The sequence below is a fragment of the Haemorhous mexicanus genome, chromosome 4 (genome assembly GCF_027477595.1).
Source record: "Haemorhous mexicanus isolate bHaeMex1 chromosome 4, bHaeMex1.pri, whole genome shotgun sequence".
NCBI lineage: Eukaryota > Metazoa > Chordata > Aves > Passeriformes > Fringillidae > Haemorhous > Haemorhous mexicanus.
The window spans coordinates 54595543-54623315 of record NC_082344.1 but is presented as its reverse complement, the minus strand read 5'-3'; the positions used below and the strand labels follow the sequence as shown (position 1 = coordinate 54623315).

The 27773-nt window shown below is 35.5% G+C and overlaps 1 protein-coding gene across 4 annotated transcripts in view; it reads left to right on the top strand.

Annotated features, from left to right (window-relative positions):
- KLHL5 (kelch like family member 5) overlaps positions 1-27773 on the top strand; it is a 50429-nt gene that overhangs the window by 4497 nt on the left and 18159 nt on the right. The window contains exons 3-6 of one of the 4 annotated variants that reach the window (XM_059844983.1): positions 13571-13663; positions 15764-15946; positions 21797-21933; positions 22720-22916. In XM_059844983.1, the coding sequence (XP_059700966.1) occupies positions 15804-15946; positions 21797-21933; positions 22720-22916 (477 nt within the window). In that variant the 5' untranslated portion in view covers positions 13571-13663; positions 15764-15803. Of the gene's footprint in view, positions 1-9925; positions 10318-13570; positions 13664-15760; positions 15947-21796; positions 21934-22719; positions 22917-27773 lie in introns of those variants that run through there. The other 3 variants (XM_059844980.1, XM_059844982.1, XM_059844981.1) reach the window with 3 other exon arrangements.

Here is a 27773-nt window from a genome sequence, read left to right as displayed (position 1 = left end):
TCACAAAATTATACAGGATGTTTTTGTAAAACAGTGACATTTAAGGTAGAGTGAGCTTAATTTTTTTGAAAATGTGTGTAGATAGGCTTGTCTCACTCACTGCCTTATCTGATGCTTTTGTCTGATAGCAAATATATATACATTGTATTGACTCTATTGAGAAGAACTTACTAAACCACAAAGATGATATGATCTGTCTAGAAGAGTTTTGAGTTGATTTGGGTGGAAGTAGTATCATTTATTAAAAAAAAAAAGTTCACACCATTCTGGGACTTACTTAGCCTCAATCTCAGAACAGAACTTGTCAAAATGAGGCTAAAGTATAGCCTTAAAACAGATTAAATATTCACAGCACCTGGCTGTGTCATATGATACATATTCATGGTGTAGAGTAAGACAAGACTCAAGTCCATAGAGGTTTACTAACCTGAACTGTAAAGAAAATAAAAATAGTCATATGGCTGAATTAGCAAATTAGTTAAAATTTTACAAGTAGCATGCATGTGGTGAGGAGATGTAGGAGAAGTTCATAGGAAGATAAGTCCATAGGAAGATGAGATTTTTATCAGTGGTTTTGATGCTTAGATTGTTTGCAAGCAAGTTCATACTTGTTAGCAGAGTAGCTGTTTTATGCTGACTTTTGCATGAATAAGCCATTAGCCTGACAGTTGCTGTGAAGTATTATATGTTGGTTATTCTTTAGATCCATATGCATTTGTCTGGTAGATAGATAAAATGTATTCTAATATTCTAAAAAGAAATACTTTTGAATATTAAATGGTCACTTCATCATTGCCAAAGATGAAACCAGAGTTTAAATCTTGCTCTTTTACGTGCAGTATAGGAAATGATAGTTTTGAATGTAAATGTAATCACAAGCTTTTGCATTCAAACTCCAATGAGAGTCTAATGTTATCATAACTTGATATGGCTTGGCAAGATCTTCACCAAGCACCATACATTTTAAACTTTGAAGTCTTTTTCAAGGAAATAAAAGTAATTAACTAGAATTAGTCTATGAGTTTATAAACATGTGGGCAGATCAAGTGATAAGTGATAGAACTTCACTTTGTACCTCCTCTCGCTTCCTGACAGTTTTTGTAATTAACAAATACAAACCTAAGCTGCATCTTTGCATAATAAATTGTCTGGTAGTTCAACTCAAGAACAATTGTACTTAAACCAGATTGATAGTTTCAGTGAATATTCAAACATTATTGTTGTTTGAAAACATAAAAGTTCAACGAATGAAAAATAATTTTTAGAAATACTGAAAGCAAAGTAAATAATTTTTAGAACTCTAAGCTAATGAAGAGGAGCAATGGACAAATGATTGCAGATCCTCTAAATCTGAGGAGATCTATATGCAACAGTACAACACATAGTTTTGTATTACTCTTAAGAAATGGCTATAGTTGATATGAGAGAATGGAAGAAACACATGCTAAGCAAATAATTAATGGTTTTTATCAATTATGCTTTCTCCTTCTGACAGTTTAGCAATCTGAATTCAAGATTTTTCCCTTTTTTGAGCATATTACTTCAGTAATGGACCTCGTGCCCTGAGAGTGCCAACAGTATCCTGTATTCTTCCTGGCACTTTATTTATATTGCTGGTGTCTAGTTCTTGCTCTCTGTGCAGAACAGGAAACATTTAGGGGTTCCTTTAAAACCAGTGGTAAGGCAACTAAGATGGGATCAGTGTGCTGTTTAGGATAGCTGAACAGTTAACTCTGCAAGTACCTCAGTGATTTAATAAGTGGTCGAATTTCTGCCATTGTTCCCTCTATTCTTAAGCTCATTTCAGTTTTACACAACCATGGAAGGGTAGAAGCTCAGAGCTGTGTTTGAACAATCAGTCAGCTTTTGTGTTGATTTCTGTTTTACTTTGTTTATAAATCCTGAGCTTAGGTGACATGTAGCCACCCAGGCTAAGTTGTGCATACTCAGAAGCAAAAGATAGGCAGCTTATGAGTCTGTACATTCCCCAGGCAAGTTTGGTTTATGTCTTGTGGTTTACTCAGTTCTTCCCTAATAACATTTCTATCTACTTGCCAGTTTCAGTCAAACTCTGCCAGAATGGAGCCCTTGTTGCGTTTATATTCGTGAAAGGTTTTGAAAATACGGGTAGGTAGGAAAGGCCAAATAAGTAATATTATTTGACTTGCCAGCTGATGAGCCTGTCTGTTCTTGGTCTAAATATGACAAAGAATTTGCTTGTCCTGCCTGTCCTGGTACTTGGTAGGGAGGGATATGCATGCATGTGGGATAAGGGAGACTACGTGAAGTGAAACATGCAGAAGAACTGTAGTTTTTGTCAGAAGAGCTTGTAAAATAAATCATAGGTGGGGAATCTGAGATTACTGTCACATGGAACTGTGGAGACAGAATAAAGAATTTAAGAAACCAGTTTTCTGATTGTGGTTAGGAATACACAGTAGCTTGAGGCATGGCTTAACCTGAGAATTAATAGTATCCAAGTATAGAATTGAAAGATATTTTTCCTTATGTGCCTCAGATACATACTATTTTAAGCAGCATTGATCCAGGCAGTGGACTAGTTTTGTTTTAGAGTGAAGAGAATAGTTAAATATACTGTGATTTGTTCTGCATTTTCTTTCCTGATAATACTTCTTTGAGCCAAATCACTAGTAAAGTCAATGGAAGCCTTTAGTTAACACCTCCAATTTAATCACCTTGCTTTTACCACTTTGTAAGGTTTATTGAAACATGAAAAATCTATCACCAAGTTACAACGCTTGTAATAAAAGCATGTAATACAAGGCATTGATGAGATCCCCCTGAGTTTTCTCTAGGCTAAACAGTCCCAGCTCTCTCAGACTTCATCAGACAGAAAAGCTCCAGGTCCTTCATCATTTTAATGCACTTTCTTTGCACTCGCCCTCCAGTATGACCACACTGCTGAGTAGTGGGGCAGGATCACTACCTTCACTTGCTGGCAGCACTCCTAATGCAGCCCAGGGAGCCATTAGCCTTCTTTGCTGCAAGGGCACACTACTGGTTCATGTGTGACTTGGTGACCAGCAGGTCCTTTCCTGTAAGTTGCTTTCCTGCTATGTGGCCCACAGCATGGGGTTGTTCCTTCCCATGTGCAGGATTTTACACTTCTCTGTGTTGAGCTTCATCAAGTTGTGAAGGCTGATATTGCTAGGAAGGACAGAGGGCATTCAATACCTCAGCCTTTTCCATATCCCATGTCACCAGGGCCCTGCCCCCTTCTGCAGCAGGCTCTACAGAAGACATTCCCTAGACATTCTTTTATTATCTGTATACCTACACAAGTCCTTCATGTTGCCTATGATGTCTCTTCTAACCAGGTGGGCAAATGATGGTAGAAATCTTTATATTGAAAGGATTTTTATGAGAAGTTCTGTTTGACATCTGCAATGTTATGCACAATTGGGTTTTATAAATGTTGTAAGTCCAACATTGATTCTTTAAATAGAAGTTGTTTTTCATATTTATGAGACATTATGATTCTCATAAACATTAATCTTGATACTTATAGATTTTGATATGATTCTTATAAAGCATTCCACCTTGTAGTGTGATGATTGTTAGTTTTATACTTTGATCATGTGTATTGCCTTTCTGTGAACTCTGTTTTCTGCAACACTGCTTTTGACTTTCAATGATCAGTTGCACACAAGGAATTCCAGATGAGATCACGCCACTTGTTTTATAAATATGTAATAAGATATGATATCTTCATATATTATCTCTTATGCAACTTAAGTTTTCAGTTGGGGGGTGGGCTTAACTGAAGCTGCTAATTGAACAGAAGTCCTTACTGTGAGAGAAATCAGTCTCTTGAGGTGTTTTTTGGTGTTAAATGATTCATTTAGAATGCTCAAGTCTGTGTCTTGAAGTGCTTTGCTTCAGTAGCTGTGGCATTGCATAGCTTGACATTTAAATATGGTGTAAACTTTTCACCCACAGACCTCTATGGATTTCTCTTAGAAGTTTGTGTAGTCTGGCGTGGAGTGCTATGTTGCACTACCTAATCACTTGCAAATCTGCTTCTTCACTGTTTTTAAAGTGTTTTTTAACCTGGTGGATTATTATATGGTGCCTAATGTGGAATTGTGAATACTTGTCATTTTTTACTAAATAAACATCCACTCTGTTGTTGACAATGTTGGTCGTGTTATCCTTTACCCATTTTTCTGTGAGTTTTTGAGGAAATTTGAATACTTCATGGTAAAATAACACTGCTGCTGTCGGAAAAATGTAAAAATATTGTCTTTACTTTGCCCAGGAGACCTGCCTACAAAAGGAAACTATCTCCTTGTTATTTTGTTTTGATTTGCCTCAATCTTTCAACCTGTCCTTTATGGTCTTTTGTAACTTTATTAGGCAATACCTTCCTAAACTGGTTCTAAAGACTGGCTTTACTTTCAGCAGGACATCTTTACATGTCTGCAGAACAGTGTTTTTGTCACCACTCTTTCTTAACAGTGACATTCCTAAAGGAGATGATTTGTGCTGGCCTATTACCATCTCTAAATTTGTGACTGCCTTGTTTCCATTAGAATTGGTGCTACCCCAGTATTCCTGGAATAGATGAACTGGGAATCTTGCTTGTCTTTGCCTTGTGTGTTGCTACTTGACCCTTTTAGTACAGAAAACTGGTTCGGTGTTTTGAGTCACTGGCCCTTCACAGTGTTGTCCATTTTGTATTGCAAGTAAATTTTAACTTAAAACCAGCATCTGACCTGATGAATTAGAGTGCTCATTTTTTGAGAGTGAAGAAGCTTACTGTGCTGTTTACTGAGGAATAGCTCTACACTATGGCTTTACTTGTAGATGGTGCAGTCCCTGACAATGCTTCAGTATTAATTAAATAAAGCAATGTTACTGTTTTAATCTTAAATATGAATGTCTTGAATCAGAACTTCTGTTGTGTGTGAACCCGCATGACATTTGAGCTTGGATCTAACAATGTGGTCTTGTATTACATGTGGAAATCTCTCTTGTTCCCCACCCCACTCTTAGCTGAATAAAATAAACAGCAAGCCAGGCTACTGTTCTGTACAGGTCTTTTCATGCTGTTGTTAAGCTGACTGCTCCCTTGCGTTTCGAGGGAAACGCACAATGCAGAGTGGCAGAAAGTTGTGATGCAGTACCAGTAATTTGGCTACAGCTCATTTCTGCCAGTCAGAACAATTACTTTAAGTACATGAAGTCAGTAGCTGTAGGACATTTTCCTCTCTTTCTCCTGAATGAACTGTGCAAGAGCTGCTGATGTAAGGCTCTTTTCACATAACTGCAAACCAGAAGTGTTTGCATTTATATAAAACTTTGGGATAGGAAGAGATTATTGTTTTATAGAATCATGAAGCATTAATGTAGCAATCTTCCTGAAGTCTTTGTTGAGCTGTTTCTGTAACTTTGGGTCTGGAAGACAGGAATAGGGAAGGAAAAAGAAAGTAAGTATTTAACACTTCTTCTAACAAAAGCGTAGTTATAAGCAGAATTGCAGTTTGGAGTTCATCTATAGCAGTTTTCTTTGAGCAGTTATTTTAATGCCTCAAAATAATATTTTAAAGTTCAGAAATCCCATTTTAAAAAGTGTTAAATTTTTAATGCCTTTTAATGCTGTAAGTATGTATTTGATTAATTGATGACCATCTTATGGTCAGTGAACCTTTCTTATATTTTCAAATACACATGTAGGATCACTAAACATTGACAATATTGCTTTTCCACATCCTAATGAGTCTACTTATGTCTAAAACTTATCTTTTTATATTTTATGCTTTTGTTGAGCATTATTTATTCAAAAAACAACTCTTGCAGTCACAATAGACTTTATGTAATTATTTTGACATTTATATTCTTAATTGGCACTTTAAAGGATCATAATATATTCTCAGGACTACCTGAGCTTTTATGGCTCCTTTTAAAATTAATTTGACACACTAAATACCTTGAATATATTATATCTGAATTGCCTTGAACTTGAGTGGTGAAAGGTTTTGGAGTCAAATCATAGTAGTGACAGAAAAAATGTTACCATATAAAGTAGTGTTGAAATTTAAATATTAAAAGTGCCTCAAAAAATTATTCCATGTACATGTTTGTTTATTTGAAAACTTGATTGATTTCCTTTGGCAAGAAAAAGGAAAAATCACAATCAACAAAAGCACTAGGTCTTATTATTTAAATAATAATATTTCCAAATTTCCTAGTGATACACTCTAAATATGAAGTACACCTTCCCTCAAAATATGCAATAGAGGTATCTTAAGACTAAAATTGTTTAAATTTATCTAGTTATGCTGGATTGCAACCTTTAATACTTGTATGAATAAATGTATATAATACCAGAGAATATCAGTGTAGTAAATTTTTTGGTTAGTAAAAAAATTGGTTTTTATCTCTGTGCAGATAAACTGTCTGAAGATTTTGAAAATGGCAGTTTCTAAAGCTGTCATGCGATGTTCTTGGTGTTACCTGTTTACACAGTTGCAGATTTAACATAGAGCATTTATTTAGATGTTTCTTTTTGTTCACAAGCTGAAATCTGGGAAACTGTCCCCCACTGCTAACTGCAGGGATTTATAGCTTTGTGAAGAGCTATGAGATTAAATGTTCAGGTGTTCCACTTGAAGGAATATCAGTCTGTTCAATTAAAAATCAGAGTTCTCAAAATTGTTTTCACAGTAAGCTTACACAACCTTGTTAGTACGAACTGAATTATGTTCTCAAAGGTGACAGTGTGCTTGTATTTGAAATGTTATTTTGATTCACCACAAAATAGAAACTGCAACAGTGCCCAAATTCAGAAAAAATGGACGTTGTTTTCTCAGTAAATGCAAACTTTTGCCTTAGTAGATGAAAAAATATTTCGTAATCCTTGCAAAGTCTGTGTATACTTGACTAGGATGGGTTTTAGCAGGTTTCTCAGAAATGTGTTAGTGCTTTAGAAGGATGTGATGGGAGACCATAGAGGGTGGGCATTTGGATTTGTGAGCACCAATCACCAGATGAGATGCCAATGGTGAAGTCTGGGTGATCGTAGTCAGTGGAAGTCATAACAGTCCATTGTTGGAGATCTCCTCAAAAGTCTGGTAACTGCTGGCTGGAGATCTAGTAACAAAGATTGTCCAGAAAAGATGCTCTCAATTATTTCTGAGGAATATCAGTTTAAATTGAAGAATTAACTGTCACTTGTCTTATCTTGTCATCTATAATACAAATATTCCTATGAAACAGGGAAATATTTTAGATATTTATGCTGTCAGTCTTAGAACTGTAATTTTGAGAGTGTATATAGGAGCAAGAGTTTCTTTAATCTAGAAAAATGAAAGAGAATAGAAAACAGTTTTGTGGTTTGGTGTGTTAAAACTACAGCACATTTTGTTTTCTAATCTCTGTTTGAGCCCATAGCTTCACAGCCAAAGAAAAGCAGTAATTGGGTTGTTTTTGCCAGTAAATCAATGAAAAGTGCTGAAAAAGCACTAGAATTGCAAATCTGCCACTGTCTTAGTAGACTTGTACTGGGACACCTTGAATTTTAAATGAGTCTGTTACACAAGAATGAGAATCCAGGTCACTCCTTATGTATAATGGATTTACCATACCAGCAGAAATAAAGGTATTTAAAACTTACTTTTTATATCTGGATGGATAATTAAAATATTACTGGTTTGATGAATGTTAACATATACACCAGTTGCTTGTCCTATTTCTTCACCCTTGGTGAGCACCCAGCACCAATATAAAACAGAAGGAGAGGATAAATAAAAAGATGCCATTTTGTTTTTACTTCTTAAGCCTTACTCCAGTTTCACTCAACTTGCAGTTACACAAATGATAGTATTTGAACACTACAGTAAAGTGTTTAATAATTAGCTATATATGTACCAGATGAGTGGGTTCTGGATGTCATATCATTTTGGTTAAACATCCATACAATTTTCATGCTAATACATTAAAACATTGATCCTTTCTTAAATATTTCCCTCTCTTTCTGTGTTTAAATTAAATCCCCAGGAAAGATGGTAAAAGCTTTATAGATTTACCTGCTTAATCATCTTGCATTTAGTATCTGTTGTATCTTCAGCTGTTTTCTGGATATGCTGCAAAGGTCTCAGTATTTGGCTTCTGGTAGGCCAGGATGCCAGCAAGGTGCACACTCTGAAATGCATCTCTGTGGAAACAGCTGGAGTGCAGTTCCTGTAGAAATGAGCTTTTGCTAGCCTTTGTGAGAAGCACTTAGATCAATAACTGTGCTCTGGGCAATGACAGGTGAGTTTTCCAGGTTAAAGCTAGCACTTGCAGCATTGTGTTTCCTCAGAAAATAGCATGATATTCTCCTGGCAATGAGTTTCAAGCAGTGTTTGGGTTCTGCATGGTAAAATTTGGCACTGCTTAAGTTTTCATGTGGACTCTGCATATATAATTTTAAATAATAAATAATACTGCAGGTTTTAAATAATACTGCAGGTATCCAAATTACAAGATGCCACATTTTGGAGTTCTTCATGTTCATCTGAGAGTGGCTTTCACTTTTGATGAAAACTGTAGGGCAATAAAGAAGCACTTGTACGTTTGTTGTGTATATATCCTGGAGAGTTGAACAGACTAACTAACTGAGTTGTAAAGTTTGAAATCATAGATCTCTGTATCAAGGACTAATAAAATCCAGTGCCTCTTTTTTGCTTTAAAATTGTTATTACAATTTGCATGTGACTGAAATTAATCTCAGCATTTTATACCCAACAAGCTTCATGTGTCAGAGATGAAATAGGATGGTTTTCATGGGAACTGTAAATTGGTCATTGTGCATTTTGTGAATAAATGGATATACTATCAGAGAATATCAGTGTAGTAATAGGCTTTTTAGGCCATTCATAGGAATGGCTTTTCCTCATTTGAGTAAAAACTTTTGCTGGACATTTTAAGATGATATGTAAATTACCAGTCCTAGAGGGAGTTCTGTCTCAAGAGTATGCACCTCTCTTTTTCACTGTTCCATCACAGTACTTCTAATGTGATGTGGAGCAGCTGATAGTATATTATTAGAAAGAAGCATTTTGAGCAGTCATCTTACGTTGTTTATTTTGCAGGGGTTTGTCTGGTGTCTTGCAGTGATTGGTTTTTTCTTGCTTTCTGTTTTAGTGATGTATAAGTGAATGGAAACCATTAGCTCATTTCTCATAGAAATTTTTTGGTTACTGCAGACCTAGATTTGAATCAAAGCACATCAAGATGAAAGGCTTTATAGCCTCCACTACTAGTCCCTTGAGCCTTCCGAGGCTGTTCTTGTCCTTTTTAAGTTCGTTCATGTCCTGTAATGGGAAAAAGAATTATTTACAGTTCAGTTTCTCCCTAGCATAATCAGTTATCTTTGAGTTGGCTCTGATTCTTCTCTGTAAATTTATTTTTTAGCACCGTAGAAGGAATTTAATTTGATTTTTGCACTTTTTTCCCCTCTGTAGTAGCAAGAGTTAACAGAATAAGAAACAGATTGTAAGATGCAGTATAGAAATTGCAGTTTGCTGTCATTTGTGGTTTAAGAAAAGGGGGTGGTATTGAAAGGGTTTGAAAGGGCTTTAATGAATATTGTTTAGTGTTTTTGAAACCTAATGATCAGAGGAAGCAACAGAAACAGCCTCAGAGCTTTTAGGTTGAAGTGATTAGCATTTTTCCTGATGGAGGTGATTGTTTCACCTCCTCTTTTATGTCTGCGTTTTTCACTGTCTGTTGCCTTTTGTTTATATTCAAATGACATACCATTAAAGAAGCCGTTTTTGTATGATTGCAATGCTTTTTCCCCTCCTTCTGTAGAAAATCTGCTTGCCAGCGACAGGCAGAGCATGTGTTTCTCTTGTCTTGGTTGGGTGCACAAATCTTCTTTTATGCGTGCTGCTTCTTACCCTGTTGCCTAGACGATCGCTGGCTTTCACTAAGAATGTCTGGTTCTCGTAAAGAGTTTGACGTGAAGCAGATTTTAAAAATCAGATGGAGGTGGTTTGGTCATCAGGCATCAGCCCCGAACTCTGCAATTGAAAACCATCAGGGAGACTTCTGGAATAGAGAACACAATGTAACAACTGCGGGCAGGAAGTTTTTAGACTCGGGTAACTTACCTTTAACATCAGTTGGTTACAGAAGGTCCAGCCAACAGGATTTCCAGAATTCACCTCTTTGGCCAATGGCATCCACCTCAGAAATCCCTACATTTGAATTCTCAGCAGAAGACTGTGGAGGTGCACGTTGGCTTGACAGACAAGAAACAGATGATAGAGCAAGTGAAGAAGAAAATGAATCGGACAGCAGCTCATGCAGGTTAATTATTACTTTCCTATTGTGAGAAACGTGTTTTCATTTCATGTTTGTAGTTAGTATGCATATATAGGCTAGCCTTTGTTCTGAACTCAAATGCTTCAGAAACCTAGCAGCTATTGTGCATCAGAAACAGAATATTAATTATAATCAGATTCTGCGTGTTTACTTGGACCTTTTTAAGGCAATCAGTGGGGATAAGCAAAGTGCAAACATGGATGCACTCATGTTTTAAACAGTATACTATTACATGCTGCTATGAGTAAGGTACTGCCCATTACATGGTAGTGTTACAGAATGCTTTCTACATTATTTTGAAGTGATACTGATTGTTTAGTTATGTCAGTTAGGAGAAGATTATGAAAATGCAAACTCCTTCTGATTCTGACCTCATGCTTCCATGTGTATCTATAGAAGACAGAGAATGAACTGTAAAAAATACTTAGACTATAAATCAAGGAAAAAATTACATCAATTGAAAGTCATTCAATTTGTTCTTTTAAATTATTCCAGTAACCCATTTGATTGAATTAAACTATGCATCTGGCAGAAAAAGAAAAAATGTTTCTGTTGCATCTGTAAAGATGTTTTGGTGTTCTTTTCTTACATATCGTTACTGAAGATGAAACTGTAAAACTTGTTCTTGAATTAAAGTTGCTTACCAGTTGTTGTAAATTAGGCAAGTTAATAACCTTTATTGTGAAATATCAGTTAAATTATTTTATTTCATTTCATTTATTTCATTTCATAAGTCAGTCATTCTTCACTAAAAGTGTTTTTCCTGTTTTGTAGTTCTTGTAGTGCATAATAGCTTACCATTTCAGAAAATGTTATGTTTGCTTTCCTGCTTTTAAGAGAGCTTTGCACTGATGTGGTATTTCAGAAAGTGTGGCTCCTTAAAAGGGTACACTGTTTAATAAAGCCTATTAAAAACAGATCAATTTACTCAGAGCAGTTTAGTGTTTCCCATTCCTTAGGAGAAGAATCAATTTAGTGGAAAGGTAAAGTAGTCCATAATATAAACACCGTTTATTGTATATATGATCTTTAAAGATTCAAGGAAAGGAAGGAGAGTAAAATTGCTTAGAAGTGAACACAGTGTATTTGCTTTTATCACCCTATGTCAAAATACTAGAATTACTGGGAAAGGAAATCCTACATACTGCTGCATCATAACAGCAGTCCCACTGTGCTGCAACAACTATGTAGCTGTAAGTAGCACACCTCTGAAGAGATCCCATTTTAAATGACATTCAGATGTAAATTTTTTAATAGCTATGTTATTGGATATGATACAGGTATAACATTACCTTCCATTTCAGCAACATATATTTCTGATGGGAAATTTTTACGTGCAGCATTATCCCAATTAGGATATTCTCTTCATAACAAGACAATCACTGTAGGAAAATAAACGTGTAATTTTAAAAGATAAATGTGTAGATTGAAAATACTACAACATTTGGTCTTAATTTTAAGAGAATAATGTACATACGGTAAAACTAATTTGTTACTTTGTAGAATTGGAGAACTGCAGATAGTTATTTAGGAGGTCTTAAAAAGTCTTGGTTTGTTGGTTTTTTTGTTGCAGACAGTTGTATAGAGAAAATGCACAAAGGATTTGAACTTAGTGAATTGGAAGTATCTTTTAAATTATGTGCTTAATCATGTATAGCATGTAGAGGTTTTTGTATTTCTGTTACTGTCTTCTAATTCATGCTAATGTTTACTTACGTGCTTTGAATAATTTAGGTAAGTTTTGAGTTCTGTGTCAGTACAGTTTAATATGCAACTAATGGCAGTGTGGGAGCTTGCTTTGTATTGTTATCCGTATCTCTGTCTTACAGGGAGACTGCACTTATACCATGTTTTGTTCACTTCATTTGTTAAAAATGCATAAGCTCTTGGACAGACTGCACATTTCTGCCTAACACCTGGAGTTCCTTTGATATTAAGGACTTAATTAAATGTTTTTTCTTTGCAGTCTAAAATATGGCTTCTTATATGTTGACTCAAGGGAAAAAACCCCATACCAACACTTTTGTCTGTGCAGTTTACAAAGAGCTTTTTTTTCCCATATGAAAACATTGTTGCCTCCTTTACAAGTAAATCATGTGAATGAAAAAGTCTTTTTAAAAAAACCTTTTGTAGAAGCTATAGTTACCTTTCTTCTATGCTCCTCTGTAACTTACTGACTAGTTAGAAGCCCTAATAACATGAAGTAACAGAAGCAGATCTACTGCTTTGTTTGTATCAGTCCTTCCTCTTTGCCTTGTCATATAGCGCAAGTAGAAAAGCATTTAAATAAGGTCTTTGTCACTATGATCATTTAGATCATTATGTGATTCATTTACAGGAGAGCTGCTGTCAGATTAATTTGGTGTTATATAGAGTTCAGTTGCAAGTTTAGTACCAGATCTTTGACCAAGGTTATGTCTGAGATGCAGACAGATCATTCAGATTCAAGAATCAGAGCTAGTCAGCTGTAATACTGTTCACATCATACTCCTAAGTGTCATTTGTAACCAGCATTAGCTTGAATGGTTGTTTACTGGGACAGTGAGTTTTCAATTCTTCTGCAGATTTTCATTTCCTAGATTTCCTCTGTTGCTGCTGTTTGTTAGCTGTCCTGCAGTCCTGAGGCAATGATCATCTTTTTGGATTCGTACTTCTAAGAATTCACCAACAGCTCTGCAGACTCTTGTATAGAAAGTGTAAGCCTATTAGCATTCGATTTGTTTTTCTTAACTTTTTTTTTGTGGTGCCTTAGCAGCAATCTACAGACCTCAAAGGCATGGTGGAGATAAAGATAAAAATACTTAGCGCATACCTAGTGTGCAGAATATTGTATCTGGTTCATTTCATCCATGTGTGCACTAAAATACTGGAATTACTTTATTGTAGATTGAAGTAGGGAAATGTATTAAAATATAATATAGGATGTATATTCATATTTGAACATTAAATACAAGCAGGATTCCAGAATTCATTAGCTGTGTGCTGACCTTGGACAGTTTATTAAAATGTCTGTAATTATTTTAAGACAAAAGACAAAGTCTGAATGTACCACGTGGTAGAAGCTCTGCAGTACTGCTCTGTATGATCAGTCTTGGACTTAAAGTGTTGTAACTTCCAATCTAAGTCTGCCTCCCCACTCTGAGTTTTAAAGCTACAGAATCCTTTGGTATCTCTTTTTTTTCACCTCAGTCTCACTGACCTTTGAGGGTGTAAGTACTTTTTTTTTTGGAATTCCCAGGTTGTCATTGCTGTGGCCAATGGAACTGGAAAAATATTCATAAAACAGTTTGTGGAAGGAGGAGCATTTAAATTTTTCATATCCAGTCACAGGGTAACAGACACAAATATCTTTTGAAGCATTCTTTTTTTCTTTTTTGTTTTTGTTTTATTTCTGCAAATACTGTAACTATTAGACTGTCTCTTTCATGTTCTCTTTATGGGCCACTGAACCTTAGTCTTTCTTTCTCCCGTTCTTTCATTATGGAAAAAGGTTTGTAAGTTACAAACTAGAGGGCAGGTATGGAATTGAGCATTTTTAGATGAGAGGGAGAACTAGGCTTGACTCCGTTGTGTCCTGAATACGTTTTATTGTGGGTGCAGACACCATTGCAATTATTTTTATTTATTGAACAAGAGTGATGACTGAGTTCTGTGTGGAAAATGTGCAGTTTTGAAGCTGGCAGTAGCTCCAGTGAAGTTGTGATCCAGCAAGTGCTGGCTTGGAAAGCTTTTTCCTTTGTGGTTTCTTCCTTTCTATCTGCAAAACACTTTGTAAGGTTGTAATGTAAATAAAATTCTGATAGCATGTAATTTTTAAAAATTGTTATTGATGGAGTTACTTTGAGGAATATGGGTTAATATATAGTTCAAACAACCAACCAAACAAACCAGAAAAAAACACAACATATTAACCCAATTGAGAATGTGCTAAATGGTGATACGAGATACAGAATAATTTCCTAAGTATTTGTGTATTGACCAGCGACCTACCCATTCCACTTTTGGTTTTGTTTTTCAGGGCTACTGGTTAAAGAATTGCTTCACTGAGTACTTCTTGCTCATTCCCTTGAGAATGCCCCCCAGCCGATCAATATAATGCTGTCCATGGTTACATTGTTACATCTTTGTATGAGCCCCTGATTCAGTTTCCAAAATGGCCACAAAGAATACTTGTTCCAGCCTGTTAGAGGGCTGGTGGTGGAGCAGAACGAGTGACTCCTGGGTTCCAGGGAGCCGGGAAGAAGTTGATACACAAATAAATGGCAAACCACAGCTTCAGCAAGAATATTTAACATAAAGTCCCCCAAGGGAAATCAGTAGGCAGGTATCTAATTTCTGATCCATTATTAGATTTAGCTCCAAATTAAATACCAAACTGCTTGGCTTTTTTAGCTATCTGGGTGCATGCAAAAAAAAAAAAAACCCAAAACCAAAACATATGATAAAACCCAAGACCAGACCACAAAGTTCCCCTTTACAGAAAATCTTCAGTTGGAAATTTAGGCTTTGGTTTTGAGGAGTTCTGTCTTGAAATGAGTATCCTACACCAAGGAGTGAATTAAGTTTCACGGTGGATTTAGCCCCAGGCATGCTGCTCAGTTCATGACATCTTTGTGGAAGCAGGGGTCGGGATACAGATATTGTGAAACCACATCCTTCGAAATGTTGTGGTAGATCCAGAGTATTTTATAAGTTGCCTGCATTGTTGAAAACTAAGCAGTGGTCAGTTAAAGTACTGTAAGCAAGAAAACATGCTTTCCACCATGTATATCATTAGGATTCATTTCCTTTATCTCCTAGGGCCATGCATTCCTTTTACATTTTCTCTCTTCCTGTTTTTTCCCAATCTTCTGTGTTTGTGTGTACAGATGGGAATAATTTTTTTCCCCATCTACCCTTGCTTTTCACTTCTGCTGATTTCTGATGTGCTAGATCTCATATCAGACATAAGGAGGGCAAAATAGGAGTGGTAGTGTATCAATGTGTGTGTGGTTTTTTCCCTGCATGCCCATATGCTTTTAGTAGCTGTGTTTTGTTCTGGCCACCTTAGGTTAAGTGTGAAACATAAATGGCAGGGAGGGATTTGGGTCCTTATTGCCATCCTTCCATTAATTTTTCACTTTGCAGAGCCTTGGTGAATGTTCTTCCTTAACCATCTGACAGCGCTACAGATACAATTGATGGGCTGATCTCTGTGTCTCACTTAGTTGAAGAGTACAACATGAAATGATTTTACATTTTCCACAAGGATCTAGATTGTCTTGGAGGGAGAATGAAAATATGAAGAAAAATAAAATAGCAAGGGAATATTTATTAAAACAAATCATGCATATCAACTTTAAAATCACATGTGATTTTTATTTTATCCTTTGTAGATAAAATTTCACCTGAATATTGCATGAACTAAGATTTCTGTTATTGTCTTCAGCAGGACCTCCAACAGCAGTCACACCTTATCATCTTGTCAAACAATGGAGCCCTGTACCTCAGATGAATTTTTTCAGGCTCTCAACCATGCTGAACAAACTTTTAAAAAGATGGAGAATTATCTTAGACACAATCAGCTGTGTGATGTGGTGTTAGTTGCTGGTGATCGTAGAATTCCAGCTCACAGGTAAGTTTATTATCCTTTGAAATAACTTCATAACGTCACAATTATTTACAAATGCGCCTTCAAAGCATGTCCCATGTTTTGTTAAAAAAAAAGTCAGAACATCCTAAACAATTCAGAATACTTTAAACACGTATGTTTTTAAACATTTGTTTGGAAACGAAAAGTTTATTTTTCTGTTGTATGCAGTACAGAGTGAAGTTCAGGTTCTTTTTGTTTCTAAGGATACTTATGATATTTGCATAACAAACCCCCAGAAGTCCTAAATATACTCCCAGAATATTATAAATGGTAGTGGTTTCTTTACCATAGAGCGATGTAAATTTTTTTCTTAGATTTAATTTTATTTTTTTCTTTGTACTAGCAATTATGCTATTGGAGTCACAATTAACAATAAGGACAGTCTTCTGTTCACCTAAAGGTTTTTTGCTCCTGTAGTAAGAAGAGTCCTTTGATAGGAGACTTCTGAACACTGCCAGTATTAGAGGTTTAAATTAGTTCAAACATTACCCTCTCTGCCATCTGTGTAATAGGTATGCTGCTTAAAATCTAGGAAAATACCAAAGATTGCAAAACATAGCCATGTGTAGCTGAAGCACATTATGATATTTAATGGGCAGAATTTGTAATTTTAATAGGAGCCTAGGTATAAGTAAGCTGTGGTTTCCTAAGTTGAGGTCTACAACAGAAATAGTATCTTAAAGCATTCTTGTTTTCTATTGCTGATTCTTCCTCCTACAGTGAAACTGCAGCTCAATGATGTAAGGGTAATAAAAAGATGGGAAGATGTTGCTGGTTTGGAGTTGGTACTTTCCTTAAAAAGCCAGATTTCTGCTTTTATTTGGATATTATCCACACTGTTGTGCTGACTCAGCTGAGGGAATGACAGCATGGGGATGGAAACTGACTTGAGAATCAGAGAGGCTTTTAAACCCTAGCTTGCTGTTGCTCTCGGAGATTTCACTTTATGAAATGTTCACATTAGTTACTAAAGTGTGTTGTCCCTGTGAAAAGAATTAATCAGATGAAAACAGGGAATAGACACAACCCTAGTGGGCACATGCTCAAGTAATTTAGGGTCAAAAAACTTTGGAGTGGTGTAAACAGGAAAAAATTGTGATTATAAAAAGGAAATCATTTTACAACCTTATGGAGCCTAGGTAACCCCTTTGCAATATGTGTTTGGATTGTGACTTATGTAATAGTTAAAAATGTGTAGAAAAGGTGCAGGGGACAGCTGTGAATATCTCTTAAGGTCTGGAAGATTCTATTTGCAATGAAATAAATGGATAGACAACATGCTAAAAAGTCTTTTTATGTGATTCATGCTTGTTTCTTATTTCTTCAGAGAACTGACTTCGCTTCTCCAGTTTGTGCTACTGTATCTATTTCTGTAGTGTATGAGGTATATGCTACTACTGCTCTGGACTTCTCTTCTGAGGAGAAACATCTTGCTGTAGTTAGTGTATTCTGTGTTAAATATGTATGAAAGTTAAAGCCAAAGAAGCACACTTTGTGCTTGTAGCAGGAAGTGGGAGGCTTATGATTCTCTCTTGTTCACTTTATAATGTTGGAGCAACTTACAAAGAAGCTTTGCCTTTTGCATAATAAGTTCTTTCTCTAACTGTTTTGTTTTCACAGAGAAACATAGCAATAACTGCAGTCTTAATCTCAGTAAATCCAAAGCAGCTCTCCAAAAACTGAATTTTTTTCATAGTGGGAAAGATAAATATGGAAATCTTAAATTTCATTTAAATGTTATAGAGATTCAATAAGATGCCTGCCTTTATGTATTTGTAGTAGCCAATGTTATAAGAAAAAACTTCTGTAGTATTTTTTGCTGCCTACATACAAGTTCTGACTTTTTTAGTATTGACTGCAGGCTGGATCAGTCAGTGCATTTCAGAAAACTAGTGATTATTTTGTCTTGAGACTTAATAAGCAACAGAATATGTATTAAATACATCTTAGCTTAATGGCTTGGCATTCTGAGATGAGTAAGAAAATAGAAAGTTTGTTTACACTGGACATCTTTGTTTTCCTTTATTTTTTCATAAGAAGGATAAGAGTTTTTCATAGTATGTGATCACATAGAGCTGGTAAGAAAGAGCATTCTTTATTATTTATATTAATCACACTCATAGAGAAGAGCATTCAGATTTTCAGTTTTGAACTTGGTATTTTTACTAATTCCTGTATTTTTCAAATTATCAGTTTCTACTTTTTATTGAGTGTTGTGAGGTCCATGATGTATGTTTTTAGAGAAAGGAGACATGAGTTTGGTGTCTGCCTTGGTAATAATCACAGGTAATACATTACTGTGAAATTCTGAGAGGTTTTGTATTTGAAGAATTCAGGTTATGAGTCTACTACAAATAAAAACATCACATATAGTCATGATTTTTCTGAATATGGCATTCTCTGTTGTTCCAAAAGTGCTTATCTTCTTTTTCTGTGCAGAAATTATAGCTAAAATCTTATTTACAAGGTCAAGAAGCAAGTAGGAAAAGGGGACCATTCTCCAGTAGGAAGAAATGTATTATATTCCCACCTCTTCAGCTTGCAGTTCCGTAAAGAAATTTTGGATACTTTGATTTAATTAATTTAATTAGGTTTTCATAGCATGTTTATTTTGTGTCCACTGCAATTTCAGATGTCTGCCATTTATTATGTTCATATTTATTACATTCAGCTAACTGCTAAATCCATAATAAAAGCTTGTTTTGTTTAGTAATAACCCACTGATTAGAACATTCATGTAAGAAAAGGGAAATGTTTGTAAATTCCTGCCCAGAGGGCATTTAAAGCCTGCCACATCCTTTAATCAGCAGTCTGGGCAGAGCCAGTGTGTGTCTTTCTGTTGACACTGAAAGATGGAAATACAAAAGAGATGGGACTTAAGAAAAGATGGCAAATGGAACCTTGTGTACTCTAGGGTTTAGGAAGCTTGTTTGAAAGAGCCTGAACTCTTCAGTATCACCTTACAACTTCAGTGAATGCTGATAGTGAGTTTCCAAGGACGGTTTTCAGCTGTTACACAGCCACAAACAAGGAGCTGCCTAGGAAGAGTCCCTTTTATCTTTCAGATCTTAAGCAGCATTCTGTCAGGTGAGACGAGTTTGGAGATACTAAACCTGTCAATTGCCAGGTTTGGCAGCTGTCATCATTTTACATAGTAATTGCTTTGGTGACCTAGAAAACTATCTAGATGGGGCAGCTTGTGGCAGTTCCAACAAGTACAGGTTTTAAAGTGTGCCACATATTTTACTGGCTCCCAGTGGAAAACTCTTCAAAATATATTAAGCTGTCATGGTAGATCGTTCTAATTTTGGATTTTGGATTTTGTCAGTATTTCGTGACAAGAGAATATCAAATCACGTGTGTATAGCAGTAATTGATTTTTTTTTTTTGAATAGTGGGAAAAAGAAAAGGCCAGTTGGCTGAAAGTCTGCCTTTGTTTTCTTCCATCCTAGCTCAGTGTCACCTTGATGCATTGTCACTCTATATTTTAATCCCATTTCTTTCTTTGAAAGAATTTCTTTCTTTTTTTTCTAAATTAGTTGAATTAAGAGAAAAGTCTAGATACCTCATCTAAGGCTTTTCATTGTGAAATCATTGCAAAAATGCTCTCAGGATAATTTGTGCTTTTTCAAATTACCTGTGTTGAACTGCTTCTGGGCTTCACATCCTCTGTCAGCATATGCAAGTCACCCTCTGGAAAGCACTTACCACTGTGAAGCATGTGTACCTCCTCATGGATCTGAACATGTTTGCAAAAACAGTAAATGGATTACACTTCTTGTTAATTTCCTTTGGAGGACTCTTGAGTCTGGAAATTATAGGGAGAAATTTGCTGATATCAAACCTCTGATAGAAGGCATTGGGATTCTTGTGTTATTTTTTGGCATTTCTTCAGCAGTTGTTTCTAAAATATATACAGTCCAATGTTCTAAATAATAGTGCAGCTACCTTGTCAGGTTGCACTGCTGGAAGAAGAAAAAAAAAAAAGAAAAAAACAACCCCCAAACTGTGATATGACTAAGTATTAAATTCCATTTCCCATTGCAGAAGACCTGTCTTTTTCAAGCTCTGTTCTATATAGAAGTTCCAAGTCAGAACAATCAGATGTGAATATGTTAAGTTGGTTGTTTTGCCTTTTTAAATTCTGAATTGGACCTGCAGAGATAATTGTTTATTCAAACCACTTTCCTTTCCAGTGAGAATTCCTATTTCATACATAGATATCTGGTCTTGTCATCTCATTCTAGCATCAAAAGCAGCTGCAGAAATTCTCCCTTGATTCTTACACAAATGTACTCTCTAATTTACTTCACTTCTATAGATCTCTGAGAGGCAGTATTTTCATTTAAATGCAGATTTCATTAAACCTAAGGTTAAAATGCCTAGAAGTGATGCCCGGGCCATACCTTGGGGCAGAAATTTCTGATTTTTCTTAGCTAGTCAGCTACAGAATAATTCTCACATTTCAATAACAGAATTTAATTTTGCTTTAAAAGATCAGAACTTTTGTTTTTTTGACAAAACTTCAATCATACAAGGTGTTAAAATAAAATTAATCTTTTTCCCATGCAGTTGTAACTCTACTCTGTTGCCTCAGCAGCTAGAAAAAAAGATTACCTTTTTTTTCTGTAAGCTTGTAAGCCCGACCAAATGGTCAATGATCAGAAAGTTCACAAGAAAAATATATTGCGAGATTAATTAGTCAAAATTTTATTACTTTGCCATTAATTAACTAAGAGACTGCTCCTTGTATTTCATTACTTTGTATATGTCCCTGTAAATTCTCCCCTAGGCACTGGTGCTCACCTTTTCATTTAATTTTGCTCTGTTGTGATTCCTAACCTCTGCCATTTTAACACACCAGTGTAATGATTCAGCACAGCATAAACTGCCTGAAGTATTAGATTAGTCGATTGTATGCATATGGACTGTTTAATGTATTTGCAGTAGGCTGGGTTCTTGGGCTTGCTGTTTGTATAGATCCATACATATACCACATGTATTTATATTGTAATCCCTGTGGCCAAGGCAACAGCAAACTGTTACAGCACAAAAATTGATCTAAGCCACAAGGCCATTCCTGGAGGTCTCGTTTTCTTCCTGAATAGCTTTGGTAGGTTTCATATTCCTGCCTCATATAATTTTCTCTTTACCCAGTCTCTGAACACATCGAAATTCTTTCACATTTTGCAGAGTGGCATAATTATTTGTAATAAGTGTTTTACTCTCAATAATCCAAAGAAATGTCCATTGTGCACTAACATATTTATTTACACAGTAAAATAGTCAGTATTATTAAAAAAGGCTAAATAGATACTCAAAAAAGATATTATTCTGTATCATCTCCACATTTACTGTGACAAGTTTTGTTACCGGTCTTAGTAATTGAATGTGTATGTGTGCACCAAGAGTAAAAACATTTTAAAGCACATTGAAAAGGACTGGTAAGTCATTCTTTCACATTTAAAAAAGTATCTAACATAATTTAAATGAAAATAAATTCCATTTTATTTTAATAATGTATATTTATACTTCATTTCCAATTTATGTGGATTTGGGGGTGTTTATGTCTGTGTTGGCTATTAAAAGTCATTGAGATTTGAAAGGGTAATTAGTTTAGATCAGTAGCAAATGCAGGTTTAGTATCAGTACTTCATTACTCATAGAGAGAAACTAGAGCATGGAGCACTTGGTCAATTTTTAAATGTTTTTCTCACTAGAGTGTTTCTTCAAAGGGCAAAGTAATGAGTCATAAATTAACTAACATCAGGTTGACTAAGGGTTTTTTCTTTTCTTCTGTTTCTCTCCTTTTGTGTTACATGTCGTACTCAGATTGGTTCTCTCCTCTGTTTCGGACTACTTTGCAGCAATGTTCACTAATGATGTAAGGGAAGCAAGACAGGAAGAAATCAAGATGGAAGGTGTGGAGCCAAAGGCATTGTGGGCTCTTGTTCAATATGCATATACAGGTAATTGAAGTGAAAATGGGAATTTCATTAATGAATTGTCTTCATGTGAGCATTGTATTGCATTACTAGATTTCAAATGCTCTTTACAAATTATTCACATTATTTAAATTCTTATAAATAAATAAAAATAAATCACAGAATATCCTGAGTTGGAAGCAACCTACGAGGATTCTTAAAGTCTAACTCCTGACCCTGATCAGAGCACCCCAACAATCACACCATGTGTCCCATAGTGTTTTCCAAATGCTTCTTAAAGTCAGTCAGGCTTCGTGCTGCAACCGCTTCCCTGGGGAGCCTCTTCCAGTGCCCAACCACCCTCTGGGGGAAGAACCTTTTCCTAATGGAAAAGGAACCTTTTCCTAACCCCCTTCAGGCCATTCCCTCTGGTCCTGTCACCAGTCAGCAGAGAGAAGAAGCCCGTGCCTTCCCCTCCTCTTCCCTGGTGAGAAAACTGTAGACAGCAATTAGGTCTCATTGCTGTTACCTGAGACAACCTGATAGGATAAAGTTTCTCTGATAATATTACATTCAGTTAGTTAAAAAATTATGTGAATCTATTAAATGTATCATGACTGACAAAAAAAGGAATCTCATTAGGATTCCCTTTCCTTACGTCATTATAGATACTAATTTTGAAAACTATTCGTTATCTAATGCTGAGGGTGGTGTTTACTAAGCCTTCTATTCTGTCATATAATCTGTAAATAATTCTGTTGCCTTTGGGTTTTAGGGAATTTGTAAGATTATAAGAGCAAACTAATGTGATTTTCTTTTTGATGTTACTAGGTCGCCTTGAATTAAAAGAAGATAACATTGAGTGCCTGTTGTCTACAGCTTGCCTTCTTCAGCTCTCTCAGGTTGTAGAAGCATGCTGTAAATTCCTCATGAAGCAGCTTCACCCGTCCAATTGCCTTGGAATCCGATCTTTTGCTGATGCGCAGGGTTGCACTGACTTGCACAAGGTGGCTCACAATTACACTATGGTATGTTGTTACATTCAGTATCATCTGCTTTATTTAGTAAGGAAAATACAGAATGTTTTCCTAAATATAGTACTAATGTTTTTCCACCAGAAAATCTTCATAGTTTCCAAACAAGAATATGTTACCATGATGAAAAATTACAAAATAGCTCAAAGTTGCTGGTTTAGAGTTGGAAGGAAATACACAAGCATAAATGCCCTGTAACAGAAATGGAATTGTGGGGTGTGCATTTAATAACATATTTCAAATGCCTGTTTTTCTGACAGTCAAAAACTATGGACTTCACAGTGGAGAAGCTGCCATCATCTATTCCAAAACTACACATTACTAAATGGAAGTGTAGAGTTCCTTTTTTGTAATGAACTGGAGTAATCAGGTTTTAAGATACACTTGGGGTGTAAATGTGGGCATTCAATTCAGCAGTATGGATTCTGCATCATCCTTAATAATTTAGCATTCAGCAGTATGGATTCTGCATCATCCTTAATAATTTAGCAACGGGATGTCAGGCATCAAAGAATTTAATCCTAGATAATATGTGTCTAAATACAAACTCGCCAATTATATTTTTGAGTTAACTTACAGAAATTCAGACCTACCAACTTAAGTAAACTTCATCTGCTTTACAGTCATCCTTTTATTTTATTACAAAATGTTCTTTTTTTTCTTCTCGCAAGTGTATTTTAGTAAAGTTATCAGAAGAAGGCAGAAGAACTATCTCTGAAGCAAGTCAGTTCATCTGCTCTTTGCAGTTTTGTGAGGCATTTTGCTCATTTGTTGATGAAATTTTGCCTAAGTAAGCTCTTGGGATCTGAATGAGAACATGTAGATACTGCATAAGAGATGTGGGAATGAAGATAGTACTTCATTTGCTTGTGTGTCATGGCATTACCTTGCCATTAAGTTATTGGCTTAGATCCTAGAGTTGTAATTTATGTCTTGTAATTAGTGCTAGAAATCTGTGGCTCTTCCTCTTGCTACCTTAGGTTTTGCTGGTTTAAAACCATTTAAAAAAAACCCAAACTACTTCTTGGCTTAAATTAATGTAGTTTAGTATGTATAACAGTTTAAGATAGAGTTTTTGTTTCCATATACAAGACAATGTTCTTCTGCAGTGAATGGATCTCTTAGATATTTAATATCACGGACACACAAATTTACTGAGGCAGATCAATAAATAAGGTGCAGATTGTAACTTACATGTTTCTATTCTTGGTCTTCATTATTGCAAAAACAAAAATAAGGAGACTGCAGTTAGGTAGAATGTGCAAAGAAACAGTAAAGTAAATGTGGCTTATGCCTTTGAGGAGTATTAGAATTTATGTTGAGTGAGACCAGGGATAGAAAAATATGTGAAAAGAGAAACTCCCTCCTCTGATCTACTTGTTCTTTTTCAGAATAAGCATGTAGTTTGGTCTGGGCTATTGTCATGTCCTTTATAAGTGATCTGCCAAAATCAGAATAGTAAGAATTATTAGACTAATGCATCCTTAAAGGGGAATGTTGGCATTCCAGTCTTAGTATTCTGACTGGCAATTCAGAAAATTAGGGAAAATAGGGGCTGTGAACTTTCTAAAAGCCATTCTTATGCAGCGCCTAGCTTTTGCTCAGACCAGAGGAAAATAGTTCTGTGCCTTTTGGCTGTTGTTTATTTCAGTGGCAAAATTGTTGCTTTTAAGGCTTTGATGTGAATGAAATTCAAATTAGGTGGATTTTAAAAAGCCATTTTGAAAACTAATTAGTTGTGCTAGATGAATTTTTCCCAAGGCCTCTTTTAATGTTGTTTAGTTCCAACAGAGACATTAAATTGAATTTTAATAATAATGAGTAATACAGAATAAGCTTCTTTATTTTGAAATGAATGTTGCTATGGAAACTAAATATAAATGTCTAGTCCAATTGAATCTCCAATTAAAATAAATCTCCAAGTAATTTCATTTCTTTAAAAGCTGTTTGAAAAAAGAAAATGTTCAACACTAGTAAGTGCTAGATACTTGATGCTCTTTCCATTAAGAAGTGTTAGAATGTAAGGGTTAAGTACACCTGTAGTAGCAGGCAAAATTCTCTTTGTTAAAACAGGGAATTATTTTTATGCTGCATTGGGCTGCATAAAACAGTGTGGGATAATACTGAGTACAGTTTATAGTTCTGGTTCTTTTAAAATACTTGTAGTAGAAGTTACTGAATATAATAACATACTTAAATTTTCATTTACACATGTTATTTTCTATGAGTTTTTCTTTGACAGCAAAGAAACCCTGATTGCCATTTAATGTTTTTACAAGTAAAACAATTTCTCTGCTTTAAAGGTTTTTATTACACATGTAATAAGTTTGTAATCATCTTACCTGCTTCATTAAAATACCTTTTTACATAAAGTTTGAAATTCAGGTGAAATGATCATTTGTTTAAACTGGAGGATGAATCAGTGAGTTGTCCCATTAGGTCTGCCTTTGTTAATAGGGTTCTTCTGTCTGAGTAAAGTACATTAGTCATTGGAAAGCATCAGTGATTAAAAAAAAAAAAGAAGGATTTGAATGTTGCATTTCTTCATATTACAGATGTATATTATGCTAAAAGTATTGCATTACTTTATTGCTTACTGTGTTGACAGTTGATAAATTGTTTTGACAGAGGGGAACAGTTTATCGAAACTGGTCAATTATTGGCACTACAAACTTAAGCTTGAAAAATCCTCAATATACATGAAGTGAAACATGAACTGAAGCAATTCATAGTGGATCTAATGCTGTATAAAGAGCATCTCTGATTTTTACACATCACAGTTCTAAAATAGAGTTGATAGAATCGTGAAATATATCTGAGTAAAGATATCTCTTGAGCAAAGGTTACCCTGTTTTGCTGTGGTTTATATATAGTATTTGGGGCATACAATTATAAATTTAGGAATTTTATTAGACTGGTCAGTATTGTATCTACTTGGTTTAATGAATTTGTAACGGCATTTTTGTACAAAATGCCTTCTGCACATTTTTATTGCTGTCTTCAAAGGCAGAACAAACACCCCTTTTTGACATCTTGTTTGTGTGAAACAGTTGATAGTGTACCTTGAATGAAAACCAATAGATCCTTTTCCACAAAAAAAGTAAACAAAAGGGAAGTTAATACTTTGAGATGAGGAAAAGCTAGCCTGTTTTTTCCAGAACATGAAATATCTGTGATGACTAGTGAGTGTTCTTAGGTAAGTGTCAGTAGTTCTTCAGTAGCCAGATTTTACTTTATGATTTACAGCTAAAAAAGAAAGCAGACATTCAAAACTTTGTGTGATGGTGCCTGAGTTAGTCTCTGTCTAATCATTATTGATCAGCTATGCATGCTTAAAGCCGAGTGAAAAGTAATTTTGATTTTCATCAGAAGTCTTCAGAAAGTACATGAGCAGTGATAGTATTACAAGATTATAAAAAGTTAATTTTGGAATTTGTGTGATTTCTGAGAAAGCCAATGGATGTATAAAATAATACTTAAAAAAACAGAGTAATCGATTGGGTCCAAGCACAGAAACCTAGGTAGTTTTGCAGAAGAAAAGGTGTGGCACACTTAGACTTGCTTTCTTCTGTAAGGCAGTAGTTGGGTAACAAAAAATAGTTGAGTTATGACTTGGGAGAAAGAATTAAAGAAGGATAATTTATCCTTTTTTTTTTGCAACAGTCAGGACAGGTTTTTCTTTTGTTAGTGGGGAGCATGAAGAGAGGAGAAATTTAAATGCCTTCTGTCCATCAAGGACCAGAACCAAAGTTTGTGGTAGTGCCTAAAACAAGGATTTTACATTCTTGCACCTTAAATTACAGTCCAGAATATCCTACTTAGTAATCAACTGACTTGGAAAATACTCATTCACTTTCTTTTCACCTATAAAAACCCAATATATCTTTGTCTTTCAAGTTCCCTCAGTCCTGCCTGGCACAATAAATCATTACTGTCTTGTCAAGACTGAATAGTTTCCTGCATGCTGCTCAGCCTGTTTTGGAATCCAGAAACAGTGCAACGAGGAGTCAAGCTACAATACCTGTACTCTAAACAAGCCCTGCACACAGTGCAAGTGTTAGGTTGGTTCATTGTTTAACGCATCAGTCAAATCTGAGTAAAAGTAAAGAAGGTGGTATCTGACAGCTGTTTGACTATTAATAGTTTACCAGGAAGTCAATTAGCTCAGTTCTTAGTGAATTCATACTTAGTTGATCAGTGGACTGAAGCAGTCAGCTGACAAAATAACATTTCCTGATTGCTCTCATTCAGATCCTGTGAGTCAAACACCTCTTGTTTTTTTGTTGCCCAAGTTCAGAGTTTAAATAGAGCCCATGGTTAGGGCTGCCTGTTGGGCAGCCTCAGTCCCTCTCAAGCTGCAGGTGTCTGATCCTCTCCAAGGTTTTCATCCTTCTGACACAGTATGCAGGGAGACTAACCACCTCACTGCATCCCACTGTAGGGATTAAATATCATTTAGAAAAACACATCATGGCATCTTATTTTTTTATGTGCTCCTAATATTTTTTTGTTCCATACCAAGTCCAAGGTCTGTGGTTAAGAGTATCAGTATTAATCACTCTGCAGTTGCTGAAGAATGAATTTGAGGTTATGATGTGAATGAGCAGTATCCAGCGTTGAGCATGAGGACTGCATGTCCCTGTCTTGGTTAATACATAAGCCTCAGGCTACTTATTTGATAAAGTTTCCAGGATCTTTGAGGAGCTAATTTTGGGGTTGAGAAATTCTGTTTACTTTCAGGACCAGAAAGCAAGGGATTAAAACTGCAGACCATTTGTTCTCTGAAATATCCTGTTCTTCCACAGAGAGTTACCATAAGAAGAAGGAAAGAAAAGGCTAATGAGGAGGTTA